This window comes from Festucalex cinctus, chromosome 1 (assembly GCF_051991245.1).
Source record: "Festucalex cinctus isolate MCC-2025b chromosome 1, RoL_Fcin_1.0, whole genome shotgun sequence".
NCBI lineage: Eukaryota > Metazoa > Chordata > Actinopteri > Syngnathiformes > Syngnathidae > Festucalex > Festucalex cinctus.
The window spans coordinates 12,718,950-12,737,519 of record NC_135411.1 but is presented as its reverse complement, the minus strand read 5'-3'; the positions used below and the strand labels follow the sequence as shown (position 1 = coordinate 12,737,519).

General features: G+C 37.6%; 1 protein-coding gene and 1 long non-coding RNA gene across 2 annotated transcripts in view; one reads left to right on the top strand and one right to left on the bottom strand.

Annotated features, from left to right (window-relative positions):
- Positions 1 to 1,024: 1,024 nt before the first annotated feature.
- On the bottom strand, positions 1,025 to 9,757 carry dmbx1a (diencephalon/mesencephalon homeobox 1a). The gene is made up of 5 exons (XM_077517436.1): positions 9,615 to 9,757; positions 5,955 to 6,109; positions 5,033 to 5,211; positions 3,429 to 3,819; positions 1,025 to 2,207 (listed from the first exon to the last, which is right to left on the bottom strand). The coding sequence occupies exons 2-5, from the start codon at positions 6,106 to 6,108 to the stop codon at positions 1,759 to 1,761; spliced, it is 1,173 nt and encodes a 390-aa protein (XP_077373562.1). The 5' UTR covers position 6,109; positions 9,615 to 9,757; the 3' UTR covers positions 1,025 to 1,758.
- Positions 5,018 to 18,570, top strand: part of LOC144016385 (uncharacterized) — a 50,983-nt gene continuing 37,430 nt past the window's right edge. Inside the window, exon 1 of the long non-coding RNA XR_013282898.1 lies at positions 5,018 to 5,246. This is a non-coding gene — a long non-coding RNA (uncharacterized LOC144016385). The remainder of the gene's footprint in view (positions 5,247 to 18,570) is intronic.

Genomic DNA, 18,570 nt, shown 5'->3' with positions numbered 1-18,570 from the left:
AAATAGACTCTGTTTCAAGTTGAAACGGACTCTTACAGAATTCACGGCCACACATTTCTATTTCGTGCACATTATATTATCATAAATGAGCAAACTTTATATGTATATTCTGACAACTATTTAAAAAAAATGGGTTTAAAAAATCAAATAATCGATATCGAATCGATTTTAATTTTCAACCCGATATCAATTCATAAAACCATGAATCGATTATTTTAATATCTTCCCCCATAAATTCTCAATAAAATAGAATTTTAAAGACCAATATTTTTGTATCTTACTGTTTTCTTGAAGTTTGCTGTTCACATGAATTTAAAAGATTTTTTTTAACATTTATGAAAGACCTGACTTATTGCACATAATAACAATTCAGAATCTTTTTAATTTATATATACAATCATTGCTCAATGTTTGTGAAACACTTAAGTGATTATAACATTTGTTACTTTCATTAATAAAATAAATCATTTGACCACTTACTGCCTTGAAATTTAATATGTGGCATTTTTATCATGTCCTTGACTTTTAAAGGGATACTTGACTCATTGAACAATTTTCAGCAGTGAAAACTTAATAGTTTGTCCAGAATTCATTTGATAACTTTATTATTTTTCATGTACAATTAATACCTTTAAAAAGTATTTTTTTTTTCTACTCGATGTGGACTGATGATGACATCACCTGTGCTGAGGAAGTCTGTAACGGCCAATCATGGCTGACCTGTTTTCTGGGTTTGGTCAGTATGATGATTGGTCATTACCTACTTCCTCAGCACAGGTGAGAAAAATTACTTTTTTTATTTTTATTTTTATTATTATTATTTTTTTTTATTTCACAGACTGGACAAGCTTATCAGGCGGGCCGGCTCTGTGGTCCGCATGAAGCACTTCACAAATATGGCACTTTACTGTACTTTAATTTATTTAATTCAATCTCCGGTGTAATAACCTTTTTTATTGATTGAATTTTTATTTATTATTATTATTATTATTATTAATTCAATCTCTGGTGTAATAACCTTATTTATTGATTGATTGAATATTTATTTATTTTATTTTATTTTTATTATTATCATTATTAATTCAATCTCTGGTGTAATAACCTTATTTATTGATTGATTGAATTATTTTTTTATTTTATTATCTGTTTTCATTGCTGCTGGACATGTACATTTCCCAGAGGGAGCCATCCCAAAGGGATCAATAAAGTCAAGTCTCTATTGTTTGAAGTTACCACATAAATTATAGACAAAATATTAACTTTTTACTGCTGAAAATGGCTCACTGAGTCAAGTTCAAGTCCAAACCCATTATTGATATCGGATTGAATTGAAGTGAATCAATTCAGGAAATAAATCTAAATCGAATCCAATTGAAATCTTGTGAATCGAATCAATTGGGGAAATTAGAATTGATACCCAGCCCTATGCGGCACGGAAAATGGATGGCAATAGTAATAATTTGTCATGTCTGGGGCTCTGTATCAGTTACCTTGGTTACCATGGTGGATCCTTCCGAAAGTGCCTCGCATATTCAAATTAGTCTTGTAAACATCACCTGTCATTGTCTAACTTTGACTTCAAATATCAGAGTCCTTGAGTGTACACGTCTCATCTTCCTTCCGCAAGTTTTCACACATTTTTTTCTTGCGTTCACCAACTTGTCCATGGCGTCCCTTTTCCCTGCTCGTCTACTCGAGGAAAAGAAAATGTAGCTTTTTTAATTTGATTTTTTTTAGGCTCCCATCCAAGCGGACCCCTCAATTGGACAAGGTATCCAGTCCCAAGGAAGCGGCGTGCTGCTTGGCCCTCAGCCGCAGGTTCTCGATGCTGGTGGTCTTGCTGTTGTGGCCGCTCAGCCCGCCGGCGGACGACGCCTGCAGCAGCGGGCTGTTCCACACCTGCTGGGCGTGATGAGACAGCGACTGGTAGTAAGACTGGCAGGGCAGGCCGCCCAGCGGCGCCGGCGGCATGTTGACGTTCATCCCCAGGTAGGGGAGCGAAGAGGGGGCGGCCAGGTCAAAGGCCGGGTAGTGCACCAGGTTGTTGGTGGCGGCCATGTGCTGGCGGAACTGCTCCTGCAGGCGGAACAGGCTCAGGGGGGAGGAGGAGTACGAGTGGTTCTGGGCCAGCGGACCGCTGCCGCCGCCGCCGGCCAGGCCGCTGCTGGACGAGGAAGGAGTCACGGACGGAGAGACGAGAGGTGAGTCTGTACACAGAGAAGGTAATTTGAGATTAACACGAGATTGGAATATAGGGCTGGAGTATAGCCAACATTTTTCACACAGTGACAACGAGGCACTCTAAAAAGCCGCACCAGTGTGAAGCCCCTGCGTACACACTGACTGTCACTTTGGAGGAGCACCACCACCACCACCTTGCCCACGCCCTTGCTCTTCCACCTTTTCTCTGTGATGTGCGTGCACTCGTGGCTGACAATGAGGCACTCTAAAAAGTCGCACCAGTGTGAAGCCCATGCGTACATACTGGCTGTCACTTTGGAGTAGCACCCTAACCACCACCACCTTCCTTGACCCCTCGTTCATCCACCTTCTTCTCCATGATGTGCATGCACTCATGGCTGACACTGAGGCGCTCTAAAGGGGCCAAGCGAGTCGGATCCCCATGCTGGCTTTCAAGTCAGAATTTTTGGGGACATTTTTTAATGTGTTTTTTTCACTCCTTCTTGCTTATTCCACCTTTCTCCGTATAAAGTCCAAGAATTCACATCCAACAACGAGGCACTCTAACATCTACACTAGCAGACTATCAAGAGAAATGCTGCATTTTGAACGTGATGACGCAATTACGCTGGGATAACCACTGATCCAAAAACTGAAATAGTGTAAAACACTGTCAAACACTTGATTAGTGCTATCGAATATTTCTAGAATCAATTAATCTGTCGATTAGTCAATTGATTAATTGACTAATCGGATTAAATTTAATTTTGCATTAAAGTGTATTACAAAAGTATTTATTTTCCCTGCTTACTGTTTGTTAACCAGTGACTGGTGTTTACTTTTGTATACTGATTTTTATTTTTTTTTTAAGGGGGGGGGGGGGGGGGTTCATGTACTATGTTGCCGGTTCAGTCATTGTTTTCCAAAATAAAAACAGATGTTTGCAAATGTCTTATTTTGATAAAAAAAAAAAAAAAAAAAAAGTTTTCTTTCATGAAGGACTACGGAGATCAGTGAACATACTGTTGATATGCCAAAATCTGAGGATTTGGACAATAAAAAAAAAAAATGGCTCCAAACGATTACTCGATTATTAAAATAGTTGATTAATATGATAATTGATTACTTGTTGATTAATCAATTAATGTTGACAGCACTACACTTAATCCCCACAATTGAGCACTAATTCTCAGTCTTTGCATATGCATCTTCAAACATATTCTGTATTTCGCAACACGTCCTCCCACCTGCTTTCGGGCTGAGTCTTCTGCAGGGTGAAGAAACGTCTCCCGGTGTCGGCGCTCGCTCGCTGCGCATCTCCTCTCGCTGACATTTGCTCTCATCCTCCTTATCTGTGGCGTTGTCCTCCGTCGCGGACTCGCTGCCGGACTGCTCGGCCAACGTGACGTTCAGCTCCAAGTCCGGCGGGAGCGGACGCGCCAGCGGGCCTTCGGTCTCCGGACAGGCGGAGGTGGACGGAGGTAACTGGGGGTCAGGAAGGACGGTCGTGGAGGGCGCGGGGTCGTCCTCCTTCTCAGCTGCTCCTTCATCGCCCGTTTCCTTCTGTTTCTGCAGCTGCTCCTTCTGGAGGCTGCGTTGCTTCTTACGGAACTTGGCCCTGCGGTTCTTGAACCAAACCTGGGGCGAGTTAATGAAACGGAGAACGGATTTGGGTGAGTGCTGCAGTCGAAGTTAACCTTCTGAGACTTCTGTTCGTGGTTCTTGTTTGAATTTTAACATCTTTACAGTGAATTAACTGCCTGTCAAACTAACTAGCTCATGCATTTGCGAGCTAACATCCAAATAAGGTCGACGTGGTTTTTGTATGCTGCAATTAATGGGCTATTAATTCAAATCATAATGTCTCTAAAAAGCACAATGTTGGCTTGTTATGTTGTTAAAATGTTGGGTTAGGGTTACTTCTATTCTAAAGAAAAATTCATGACTCCTGACGTTGACTTCTTCACTTTCCTGTCCATATGTAAATGTAATAATGTGCTATACTCACTCTAAATTGTGGCATAAAATATTAATTAAATAGCACCACATCTGCCATAAAAAAAATAAAAAAAAGATTCCAGCCCACCGGGCATCTGCCCTGTATGCCAGATGGCCAGTCCTGCTGCTAAATTGTATAGGAAAAAGTATTAAAATTATGCAATAATGTCATATAACATTTCAATATTGTTATTTTTTTTAGTTTTTTTTTTATTTTGACATCTCAATGGGTCTTTCAATTACAATTTATCTGCATCAGGCTCGGAAATAAACTAAGCAAAACACATGGATTAATGAAGTCTGATGATTACACTTATGTATATTTTTATAGCCTTTTTTTCCCCATTTATTGGCCTATATCTTTTTGTCTTTTGACTTTTTTTAGTGGCCATGGTTCAATTCAAATGAGATACATGGTTAATCCTTGGCAGTCCTCTTTTAATTTTTGCATCTATTATGTGTTTACATGCACAATTCTAAAACGATGTCTAAGTTATTCATATACATTTAACACAACTCCACAATATAGGAGGAAAAAACAATGTGCTATTTCACATAAGATCCACTATAGTATGCAGCTTTACATGCATTTTATTTATTTATTTATTTATTTATTTATTTATTTAGTATTTACTTATTTGTTTATTTACTGTACTAGTTGGACTTTCAAACAGGGTTTAATCAAAACATGTCATGAAGTTTTAACCTTTGAACCAGCAAACTTAGCATGTTTCACCACATATAATATATTCTATATTAAAACAAAATGGTGCACAGTGGCTTTATTACAGCATGTTGCTACATAGAGGAAGATGTCAGTTGGAGTCATCTCACGTGTACTGCGCATGCCTACCTGCACGCGGGCCTCGGGCAGGTTGGTGCACATGGCCAGCCGCTCCCGCATCACCACGTCCGGGTAGTGCGTCTTCTGGAACGTCTTCTCCAGGGCCTCCAGCTGCTGGGCGGTGAAGGCCGTGCGGCTCCGGCGCTGCTTGCGGTGCTGCGAGCCGTAACGAGCCTCGAGGATGATGTCTTGAAATGCGCAGCCGTTGGAAGACAAAACGCGGGCAAGTTTTATTTCACAGTTTGGCGAAAAGGGGACAGTGTGCTTGTGTGCTTGTGTGTGTTTTTAAATTAACATCACTGTGGAGGATTTTATTTTCTGTCGTAAGTGTTTATAGTTCTCAAGAACCTGCGTCTGACCGAGAACGAAAAAACAAACACTTTTTTTTAGAACCCAACAAATGTATAATCCGTTGTCGGTGTCAGATGTGATCGGGCTGCAAGATTCTATTGGGTCGCCTACAGATGACGTCACGCTAAAGGTATTGTCTGGAAATTGTCCGTTTACAATTGCTCAAAATAACAAAATTTATGGACTAAAACTGTAAAAACGTAAATAAACCTAAAACGATAAAAACATGATACTTTAAGAATTAAACAAAATAAATAGATTGAAGCGACTTCGTGCTTGCCAGTGACGTCAGTACAGAAGCGCTACAGAAGTTAGCTTCGGTTTGGTTTATTTTTTAGCTGTTCACAAATCATTCACAACAACACAAAACAGTCTGAATGATAATAGGAACACGTTAACAATATAAACTGACAATATTTGTCACATCTGAGACAATTATTTTGTGTATTATTCAATATATTTTGCGTTTATATTCTTATAGGTTCATTTCCGTTCTTACAAGTTCAATCCGTACATTTTGTTATTTAAATTACATCTTTGAGTGAGTGAGTGAGTGAGTGAGTGAGTGTACTCAACATACCAGCGAGTCTCTCCGCCAACGTGAGGGCGTGCACGGAGGGCCTGTAGTCGGGCGCGTGCTGCGCCTGTTGCGCCGCCTGCTGGTGGAGGTTGTACATGGCGCTCAGGGAGTTCATGGCGTGCAGCGAGTAGCCGTTTACGCCGTAGTGCTGCATGCTGTGGGGAAAATGCGAAGATAGGATATGAAAGGTGCCTTTTACACTTTTTTTTTTTTATTATTATTATTTTTTATTTTTTATTTTTTTTAATGAGTAGGCTAAATGACGCACTCGAGGGCCACCCCGGTGTTAATGTGTGCGCCCCGACTAACGTGTTATCCATTAACATCCAATTATCGCTCTGCTCATTCCATTAATTATACAAAAGGCTTTTAATTGGGGGCAATTACCACTCGTTGCCATAATGAACCGTAACGGATGCCTTATTCATGAATGTATTCAGTGATCCCTCAGAAGCCAAATCCCCACGGAAAAATGTTTTCTGACAGATCAAGAAGACGTTGATTAACCATCTGTAGGAAAATAACATAAAAAAAAAGTGATGTGCTAGACATGTGGATTTTGTAACAGGCTTAATCGATCCTTATAAAGTCATTACCCAAACTATCAGATCTTGCTTGCATGAAGCATCCAATCCAAGACTATTTTAGAAATTGTATTTTGTACTTGTCACTAAGCGGCCTATATGACAATATGCTAGATGGACCGCTTGAGGACACGATTAGATATGTATTAGTGTTAGTAGATATATATTAATATGGAGGAGGCTGGCAGGAGGGGATCTCTCCAAGGTCCAATACATGCACTTTATTCAGCTGAAAGAAAGGGGGCTATTTGCTTAATTGCTTTAATTAAGTAAAAAAAAAAAAAAATGGGTGTGGTTGTATAAACAGTTGTTTTAGTTATTGTGTATAAAATGTAGTATATTATTATTATTATTATTAACAATTATAAGGGTAAATAATTATTTATTTTAAGATTATTATTATTATTATTATTTTTAATGTAGCCTATATTCTTATTCTCTAACAATCTAGTACTTTTATTCTTCTTTTTTTTTCTATATTATCTCGAATTTTTATTTAACAATATAATATTGTTTTCCCTATATGACCTTGTATACCTTGCCATCTTTTTTGTTGTATAGTTCTATCAACCTGCCCGCCACCTGAGAGGTAAAAAAATAAATAAATAAATAAATAATAATAATAATAATAATAATAATAATAATAATAATAATTGTTTTACAAAGCTGAAGTAAAGAAATGACAATTCTCTGTTTGGACTGGAATAGAAATGAATTGAACGTCTTTTTTGTTTGTGTATTTGTGTGTTTTTTAATATAGCTTTATTTATTTATTTATTTATTACTGTGAAATTGTACCTAATGTCATGAAAGGTGAGTGCAAATTAGAGGGAAAGAAAGAAAAAAATACATAAAAATGTCACTTATATTGTTGGTTTGTTTTTGAATAATTATTCTTTATTGTTATTTTGAGTTGATATTTCAGGTCATTATAATGCATAATATAATCCTTGTCTAATTAAGGCATCGGTATTGCTCAATAATGTTGGTAATTGTGCATTATTTTGGGATTAGAGGGCATTTTTTTCTGTTTTGCCATATACAGAGATTATTATTATTATTATTATTATTATTATTATTATTATTATTATTATTATGCTTGTGTGTGAGTGAGTCCATTCCAGCGGCTATAGGAGTCTGCATCAAGTGATGGATGTGACGCGTGCGCATTTGGGGAATGTTTTAATTCGCCGGGACAGAAGGTGCTTCGCTAAACATTTACTTTCCTCCCTCAAGTATTTGACTTGAATGCCCGGCCCCCCCATGCCCCCCCTACCCCCTCCCCTCTCTGGCGGCCTCTTATCCCATCGCCCCCGGGCAACGTTTTGGCTGAGATGTATGGCTTCTCCGCGGCTAAAAATATGCATGTTGATCCCCATTTGGCTCCCCGTCTAATGGAAGTGCAAATAGGTTTCGACTGCGAGGCCTTCCATTTATCATCAACGCTGACACATGCGCAGCGAAGACCCTTTTTTATATGTTGAGAATTCCAAAGTGAACCTTTAAAACTGCACTTGGGGTGACTGCATCATTGTCCAAGTGCAAACTGGATCACAAGGACTCACGTTGGTGGTTCCGGTTGCGCATTTTTTATTTTATTTTTTCCACGTCGGAGGGCCGAGATATTGTCATTCATAAAAGCCGAGTGACAGACAGAGCGCTGCGGGCGACCTCCTGCACGGCTGGCAACGCTGCTCAATGCTTCGATTAGCAAAGCGTCATTATGGAAATTGGCATGTACAGTGCGAGTCTTTTGATCCTGGTAAATGAGGAAAAATGGGATTTGATAGCAAGCCCTCGGGGGCCTGACAAGCTGCTCTGCGCTCCGGACGGTCACGCAAGGCCAACACGGGCTTTTCTTTACTATTTGGAAAGCAGCGTCAAATGGGACATTTTTATATTTTGATGTTGTCAAAATAGCGAAGAAGAAAATGCCGCATTGTGCTTGCAAAAAAAAAAAAAATGTTTTTAATGTCTTCTGATTGTTCGTGGAAAATGCTGAAAGTTGATTCGAAATAAGTTCTTGTTCGTTGATCTTGTTCGTGTTTTCTAAAAATGTAATGTATGTTTTTAATCTGACGGTAGTGTCTTTTGATAGTGATTATTTTTCAACCAACCAAATGCTTAATTTTCAAGTTCTTTTATAAATCATGACGTGAAATTATGGAGCAATTTTTGACATTGAAATAACATGTAACTCAACTACTTAAATAACTAAACCCAGAATACGATTTTATTACATTTAAAACTAATTTCTTAAACTTGGGAATTTCAAAATCTCAAAAAGAAAAAAATAAATAAAAATTCAATATTATGAATAACTATAAATATCCATCTCATTTTTATTGTTAAAACTTTAATTTTACATGCATCTCATGTTTAATATTTGGTGCTTGGTTAAAACGTTAAATTGGTTAAATTAGAATCAATACATATTGGCAAAATTTGAGTGACTGGACCATTCCATTATTTTCATTATTACTGTTTGTGCTATTTGTTTCAATTTAAACTCTGTAAGTCATCTTTTTTTCCTGCTTAGTCGTATAACTTAGAAAATGTTCCAGTGTTTGTAACATAACTTTATTGAATTTCTCATTATTACATTCTTCACTGATCGACTGAAAGCAATCACATACTGCCATTTAGGTTTCCAAACAAAATGTACCTTAGGTCACGTGTGTAAATAAAAAACGGGTCCAAAACAGGAAGTGGTTGGTTTTGGCATGTCACGTGACAACGAAATCAATTATATTTTGTACCGTGATAAATAACTACAAAAATCAATTTAAATATGACGTACTATTTTGTGACTTACGGTACTTTGACAACATCCGACCTACAAAAGAGTTAGTACTCGTTTAATATTGGGCACTGCACGTTTTTCTCACTTTAGAATAGCCAACGGAGTGTTCGTGAAGTTACTGTGCACTTCTATTTTTATAGACAACCATTTTATGAACAGACGTCTGTAATTCATAAATATAGAAATGTAACTTTCCGAATTGCAGAAGATCAGGAAAAAAAAAAGTAATGTATAAGTTTAGCCAACCGATTTTCATTTGAAGTATTTCCTTACCTCGTAACGTCAGTGAGTTGGCACACCGGAAACGTCGTTTTTCCTCTTCGGCCGGTTAAAAGTGTTGCAGTCTCGTTGCGTGTCTTGTGTCCAAGTCCAGAGTACGCGCGCGCGCGCTCGCGTGCCTGTGAGACTCGTCCACGTTCTGGTCCGAGGAGGAGACGGAGGAGGGATTTTTATTCAGGCGCGTCTGGGCCGGCTCGTCCTGGGTCCTTATTGGCTGCCCCGGATGTCAGTCAAACAAAGCAGCCATTTAAAGCGTACACGTCGGACTTTTACTTTCGAATCTGATTCATTTTTGGCTGGTGGGCTTGTTTTAGTCTCTTATGAGCAAACTATTTGCAATCGCACCTTTTCTCAATTAAAGTGGGGAAAAAAATCCATATAATTATGTCACTTTTCCCACATCTTTTCCGCGTTTTTTTTCCTCATTACTTAATGTGTAAATCAAATACGTCCTTTGTGATGAGAGGGAACCAACCTTTGGTTTGTTTGCGTTTGGGCTTTTTTTTTTTTTTTTTTTTTTTTAATAAGGGGTAGAAGAGACTTTGGCAAATGACTAATAGATGCCAGGGTGCTGCCTCGAGACTCTCCTCCCGGCCTGGAAGGATTTGGGATGGGGAAGACAAGACGCCACCCCAGCCTGCAAAAAAAACCCTGTCTTAAAATGACTGCGGGTAAGAGGATTACGGCAATAATGCCCTTCTCTTCGTGAAGGGGGTTTCTTCTTCTTTCTTTTTTCCCCCCCTCTCTTTTTGGAAGAAAGAGAGAGAGCTCGAAGATTTCTTCTCCCGGAGCAAAACCGTTTAGGTGGGGAATTAAGGGCAGCGCAAAGTAGCCTTTTAATGCATAAGCTCGCATATTTGCTTGCAGGGAGATTCTGTGGGAAAAGGTTTGTTATTGGGACAGCTTGATCTGTGACCGTGTTTGACACGAATTTCAACAGGTTGCGTGAATAATTCATTTGCATATGCGGTTAATTATTCGCGAGTCCATCGTGTGGGTTATCACATATAGAGGTAATTTATTTATTTATTTTTTTAAGTAAGTTATTGCTGATGATGGCTTGCGTATATTATCATTTTAAAACTATATTTTAAAATTAATTCATGGATGTCTGGGCTATGTATGTATCTTATCTACATAGGCGAATAGAAAATAATTTAAAAAAGTAATTAGCATAATTTAAACAAAAATTTAATTGACGTTTTTAAAAAAAAAATATTCTTTGATGTCACATCCCAGAATAGAGAATAATTTAAAAAACACTGATATACTTCAAGCACTTTGTCATGATGTTGGTTGTCATGCAGAATATTTTAAAAAGCACGTTTAATAATATCAAAATCTAAAAATATATTTATTCTTTAATCCATTATGTCTTTGTATAAAGAACGATTTAAAAATAATTTGAAATTGAAAAATACGTAAGAATTTACTGTATATTATTTCTGGAGCACATTTGCTAAAGGATTTAAATGTATCTGTGTAAAAATCTAAAATGTTCAATATTTTGACTAAGAAAATGTATTTTCTTGTTTTTCCATAATAATAATAATAATAATAATAATAATAATAATTATTATTATTATTATTATTATCTGTCATCTTAAAGTTTAGCAGTTTAACGCGTCTCTCTCTCTCTCTCTCTCTCTCTCTCTCTCTCTCTCTCTCTCTCTCTCTCTCTCTCTCTCTCTCTCTCTCTCTCTCTCTCTCTCTCTCTCTCTCTCTCTCTCTCTCTCTCTCTCCCGGCGCGAGAGAAAGAGGATTAACTTGTGAACCAATGGAAATAAGAACTTAAACGGGAGGTAAATCTGGCCACTGTCTCTTTGTAAGGAGCGTCTCTAAAGCAATTAAAGCGAGAAAGAGTTTCTTCTGAGCGCCTCTCCACCCAAAGCTCCTTATAGAGCTACGAGAGCTGTCCAGCGCGTCTGAGGGGCTTAAACGTCCCCCAAAACAGCTCCCCTTACTCCTACAGCATGCACGCAGTGGTGCACTGCTCAATACAAGATGGCTAAACAGTGAATTTTGATTAAAAAAAAAAAGAATTTATAAATGACCCATGCAAACGGCAGACCTTTCTATATTTGTGTTTGTATTTTTTTTTTCACAACCTGCTTCAAAACCAAAATATAGAAGACTTCCTGTGTCTTTCCAGGCCTGACTTGAAGCTATACGGAAAACAAAAATGGCCAACTTTTCAAGCATGACTTCTTAAGACTTTTTTTGTGTGTCTCCTCATGATAGACACGACTACCAAATTTTAATGTAAGTGTGAAACTGTAAGTGAAACTGGCTTCTGGGGAGGAATTTTCCCCAAATTCCAAGGAATGCTACCAAATTTACGTTGCCAAGTCCCTAATAGTCTGCTTCAAAAAAATAAAATAAAAATGGAAGACTTCTTGTGCCTTTTTGGGGTTCTCAAGGCTTATGTTTACACGTACATGACTTAAAAAAAAAAAAAAAAAAAAATCGCGTTGAACTGCTGCATGGTGAATGATACTCCCTAATAGCTAATTAATAGTCTTAATGATGTTTCTGCAACTTCATGAATACATTAGGTGCGCGATCCTGCGAAAGTCAGCCTCCGTGGCACCATTCAAGGGTATTTCAGCATCTGTTCATCCCACAGCAATTAATCATTTTGATGTGTAGTTTAAAATCGACTACTTGCAGGGGACTTTTTTTTTTCCTTTTTAATAACAAAGCATTTTGCCTTGAGCTGCCTCGTGGATGCATTTTTAGCATGCGTTCGCATTTCGAAACCGAGTCCTTTTTCCTTTATTTTGTGAACGCGTAGAGAGAGAAATTGATTTCGAGAGGGCGTGAGGTGTTATTGTCAGCCGAATCCTCCTAATATGGCCTTTATTGTGACAAGATCTCAAGATCCCTGTGAACAAATCCCTCATTGCAAAGTTTTCAACCTGTCACTTTCCACGAATAGTTGCAGAATTTCCCTTGCCCCCCCCCCACTTCTCCTCGTCCATCCATCCCCTTCTCTTCTCCCTTGTCTCAATTCCTCCGTCGTCTTTCTTTTTCTTGCCTTCGCTCTTCTCTTTCTCTCCCTGGCCCGCATCCCTCTGCACAAGGGGCCCCATTGTATCGTCCTAATCCAGAGGCAACACAGCTTTAGGGACATGCAGGGATAAAAGGCCCATCAAGCCCACAACTTTATGGGGGCAAATCTCTCCCTAATCCTTCGCTTTATCTAAACAAAAGCCCTTCTGCCTTAATCCACCTATGTGCTGCAAAGAAAAAGAAAAACTGGAGATGCAGTAAAAGAAAGGGCGAGAGAGCAAGAGTTTTTGTGGAAGAGAAAGGTGAGATCATTCAAGTTTCCGAGAGAGCAAAATAAGACCAACGTATGCGGGATGCGTCTTGTTTCACATCGGGGCAGATCAAGCGATCGCGTTTTCTGTTCTTACAACTTAATGAAACGTTTGCAAGTAAACAAAGTCGTCCATGGATTTCGCAAACCGTTTCAAGCTCAAGATCAATGTTGGAAATTTGGCTTTTTCCTAGGGTTGCATAATTCTGGGAATTTTCTCATCTGGAAACTTTCCATGGGCATGAATGTGAATTTATGGGAGTAAACTAGGAATTTACCACACTGGATATTGGACCTTAAAAGTTACTTGTCTTCCAAGGCTACATTTGTCAAAACTTCTAGCCAAGGTTTCAAAACCTGCATTTTTACCATATTGTCCTTGAATTGTTATTGTCATATAATTTATTGATTGTTCCATACCTGACCTATTGCATTGAAGTGTGGGGGTGTGCAGCCAAAACCTACACCGATTCCATCTTTCTTTTACCAACGTGCAGTTACGGATACAGAGACCACACTAATACATTATTTATACAACAATAAAAATTTAAAATTTAATGAATTGATGGAGTTTAACCATCTCAAAAGTAATGTTTAAAGCCCATCATGAAATTTTTTACCAGTTAATATACAAATTAAATGAAAAGAAAAAAAGGAAAGTGGGTATAAATTAAGAGGAACAGATATTTTTTCCAAAGCAAAATATAGACCAAAACAAAAAGAACGATGTATTACAACTCAAGATGTCAACTTGTGGAACAATCTGGATTAAAAAACAAAATCATCTCAGTCTATTTGTATTTTTAAAAACTTGACAAAAGCTCAATTACTGGAAAAATACAAGGACATGCTGCTGAATTATTTCATAGAATTGTTACATTGAAAGCGTATTGACCGCTTGCTGTCATTTATTTTGTTTTGATTATTTTGTTTTTGTTGTTGATCAGTGGCAGATAACACAAGTTTTACTTCTTTCTGTCCAATTTCATTTCTAATTTTAAGGAATGAAATAAAAAAAAAAAATGAATTAAACTGAATGGCTGCTACAAACAAAAAAAATCAATCAATCAATCAATCAACTTTATTTGTATAGCACATTTAAAAATCCACAAGGGAACAAAAGTGCTGCACATAAAATAAGATAATAAAACCAGATAAAATATAAAAACATACTTAGAAATCACAAAACACATAAAATAATATAAACAAATTCATGCCAGTCTACTGCTTGTAAATATCAGTAATACTATGTGCTGAAGGCCAGGGAAAAATAATGTGCTTTTAAACGTGATTTAAAAACCAGGAATGAAGTGGCCTGTCTAACATACAGTGGTAATTGATTCCACAACCTGGGAGCAGCAGTCGCGAACGCTCTGTCACCCCTAAGCTTCCGCCTTGTTTTCGGAACGACCAGAAGCAACTGGTCAGCTGATCTTAGTAATCGGGGTGGGCTATAAGGGTGAAGCAACTCAGATAAATAGGGAGGTGCAAGATTATTCAAACATTTAAAAACAAACAACAGAAGCTTAAAATTAATTCGATAGTGCACAGGGAGCCAATGCAGTGATGCTAAGATAGGAGTAATATGCTCACGTCTACGTGTCTGAGTAAGCAGACGAGACTTCCTGTTTCTTTGCGGGCGTATTGGTCCATAAGACTTTTTTGTGTATTTACTTATGATAGACCTCACTACCAAATTTTATGTTGCTAAGTGAAACTGACTTCCGGCTCTGAATCGTTCAAGAATTTCAGGCATCCATCCATCTTCTTAAATTAAAGAAAATGGATGGATGGATGGAAGTGAAACTGTTTTCTGGGACTGAATTTTTCAAAAATGTCAGGCGGTGCTACCAAATATACAATTTTGTCAAAATGTCAGTTGAAATGGCTGCTGAAAAACAAAATAGCAGACTATTCAAAGCATGGCTTCACGGGCTTTTTTTGTGTGCGTGTGCCTACTCATGATCGATGTGACGACCACATTTCATGTTACTAAGTGAGACTGGCCTGAGGATCAATTTACCCCAAATATCAGGGGATGCTGCCAAACGGACATTTTTATATTTTTACCAATATGTATGTAAAATGTCAACTTCAAAGAAAGTGACAGTGACTGTGACTTTTTGGGCATGGGTACTTGAAACGTTTTTGTGTGTTTCTGTCTACTCATGATTAATACCAAATTCCAGGTTTCCAAAGGCAAGGCAAGGCAAGTCAAGTTTATTTCTATAGCACATTTCATACACAAGGCAACTCAATGTGCTTTACACAAGGAAGACAACACATAAGCATCAACAAACAGTAGTCAACATTCAGAGGAAGAAAAATAAATGAAAATAGGTTACAAAATTTACTAAAAAGAACATACAATATCAATCTTAACTCTTTGACAGCCAAAACCGTTTAATGACGTATTCTAAAATCCTAATGAATGCTGCCAATAACGTTAATTTACGTTTATTACGGGGGGGGTTTCTTCTCTCAATGAGCAGCGCAACGTCTTGTGCTGCGCTGCCTTGTCACTAAACAAAAAATATTAGTGTCAAAGCTACTGTTGTGCAAAAAAAAAAAAGTATTTTTTCACAAAAAGCTTGTTTTTCTGTGAATATTTTTGTATTTTTGCTTTTGTCACTCCAATGACCTAATTTCAAATGGTGATTACTAAAGAACGGAATAAGGTAGAAACGTACTTCTTTTTTCTCATGAAAGAATCGAATCCAATCTTTCATATGGTATCCACCATATTTATGTCATCATACCGCACAATATTCTGTTTGCTTTGAAAGATGAGTGAAAATGCTCTAAATCGGCTGGCACAGGTTGGGGTCTTTTGGATAACGTTTGGCAGTCAAAGAGTTAAAACATTATTCAACAAACTTTAAAACATTTAACATAAGGAAGTTTAAAATAATAATAAAAATAATAATAAAAAAAAAAAAACTACCAAAATTCCATGACTACCAAACTCCATGTTGCTAAGTGAAACTGGTTTCCAAAGGTGAATTTTTCAAAAATTTATCTGGAGTTTCCAAACATACATTTTTACCAAATTGTCCCTGAAATGGCTGCAACAAACCAAGACAGCAGACTTCCTGTGTCTTTCCGAGCATGGGTCCTTGAGACTTTTTTGTGCTTTAACTCGTGATAGACAATACTACCAAATTTCATGCTGCTAAGTGAAACTGGCTTCCGGGGCTGAATTTGTAAAAAAAAAAAAAAAAAAAGTCAGAGGCTTCCAAACTCACACTCTTCCCTCTCAATCCCAATGTTTAAAATATGTGTTAGACTCACTTAAAGATAATCTCCACATTTTTTAGCTAATCTTCCTAATACCGTTCGACTCAGGTGTGGCCCTTGGTCTTACCCAGGCTCCATTCTTTCCCTTCAATTAAGGCGATCTTAAGAAGTGCTGTCGAAACAATCCTGTTGTAAAGCTCCTTCACTTCCTCTCAAACATCTGTCTAACATTAGTGTCAATCCCACCCACTGTATCTGAAGCTGGAGTTGAGTTTCTGAAAGTTGAGGGCTTACATGGTTTAAACTGGAGCTCAGAGGACCAAAAAAAAAAAAACCTGCTCTAATTACTCGCTCTGCCTCTTCACTTTTTGTCATTTCCAATCAGCTATTCCAAGCCTGGAAATCTATCTCAGCTGTCAAAAAGCATTTCATTTCACACATTTGCCGTCATTAACTCTGCCAATTACCATCTCCTCCTTGGCTCTGTTCATTCCTAATAGAGCTAACCGTGCTAATGAAGCGAATAGTTGTGGCAATTAAGTCATTAGAGGCAATTAAGAGAATCCAATCGAGCCCACCAAGGACCAGCAGTCGACGAAGACGGAGAAATCCGAGAAGCAGTCGACCCAAAAGCAGCAGCAACAGTCTCCCTCTGTGGAGTCGTAGAAAGCTTTAGACTGGATTGAAGGGAATCCCCCCCCCCCCCCCCCCCCCATACCCCTCCCCTCCCACCCCCAGGTGGTATCACTGGAAATACTTGAACCATTATAAGGCTGATCAGCACTTGGCTGAAGGCGTCTGCTTCCACCGTGCAGGGATTACACCTGGCCTCAGGAGGGGTGGGGAAATGTTTCCTAAATAGGCAGGCAGACAGTGAAGGAGACAGCCTGGATGCATTCCTTCACAATAAAGTATAAATCCTCTTCTTCACAGCGCATTACAGGAATGAACATAAGGGATTGTGTCATTGTTGCCCCATAATCTGGATCAAACTTCTTGTTTTACAAATGGCCCTCTTTAAAAAGCTTGTTCTTTTTTGTCCGTCTTTTTACCCACCCTCGTTTCTTGATCCTGTATTAACCTGCTGTTTCCTCATCAGGAGGCTTTTGTTTCGTTTTGCCCATATGCAGGTCAGCATTGAGAGAATCAGACTTTCATATCGACAAATATATTCGGACGGGTTTGTCTGCGGGACTGGGAACTGAAGCATAATGTTCAGTTTCGTCTACAGCTGTGCGATACTTGAGATTTTGGTATCAATCGATACCAAGTGCCGATATCAATTACTTTTACGTAAAAAATAAAATATGGTATTTTAAATCATCTGTCCTATTAACCCATAAGCAATTCCATGTCCATTCTTTGGCAATTTTATTATTATTTTTAATTTTTTAATTCTTTATTTATAACTTTTCAGACTTTAACAGATGGGTACAATTCACACATGCAAGAATATGCATATCATCATTCATCTCTCAAGTCCCATCTAAAAATAAAACAACAACAACTGCTAAAAAAAACAAAAGAAAAAAAAACAAGAAAAAAAAACAAAAAAACCCTAAACAATATAGCATCAAGAACATCAGGGAGTGACCATAAATATTTTCCAAATTATCCTAATTTAGAATTAAAGTGGGCTTTATTATTTTAATGTACCGTAACCAGTTTTCCCAACATTTCTCAAACCGGCAATTTGAATTTTATTCAAAGAAAAAAGCATTGGGGGGAAAAAACAATTGGGAGCTTCAATATCCCCAAGGTTGTTAATACATAAAAAAAGATAAAAAAAATCTGACCATGCTGACTTTTGTGAAGTGTAGCAGTTTGAAGTTAAATAAAAAAAGATCCTTATTGAGCACTGAATCCAATGTTTGGCACATAGACTGCCATTATAATTGCTAATTTGCATTACATATAAATACACATCATTGTTTTGTTTTTTGTTTTTTTTCTTGTAGCACATTATTGCTTTTATTGTACATAGAGGGTATAATAAATATATAAATAAATAAAAACTATATATGTATGAATAGGTCTGATGCCACTGAACATTTTGAGTGCCCCCCAGTAAAAAAAAAAAATGCATAAATGACTTAGTTATCACACTTCCGCACATTTGGTAATACATTTTCTATTTAAAAAATGTAATTAGTAATGTAATTCAAGCACAATAACATTAAAGCAAAGTAATTTGAACACTTTCGCTTACTTTTGGATATAAATAAAATGAATAAATAATAAAAAACAAATATTGGATATTGTATAAAACTGTTAGGGGGTCATTGCACTTGGGCACATTTCAATGGCTGTGCAATTACCTTGACTTAAGGAGTATATAATCTCAGTAAATAAGCAATTGAACTTTTACCAGTGCCCAACTGTACTCCTACA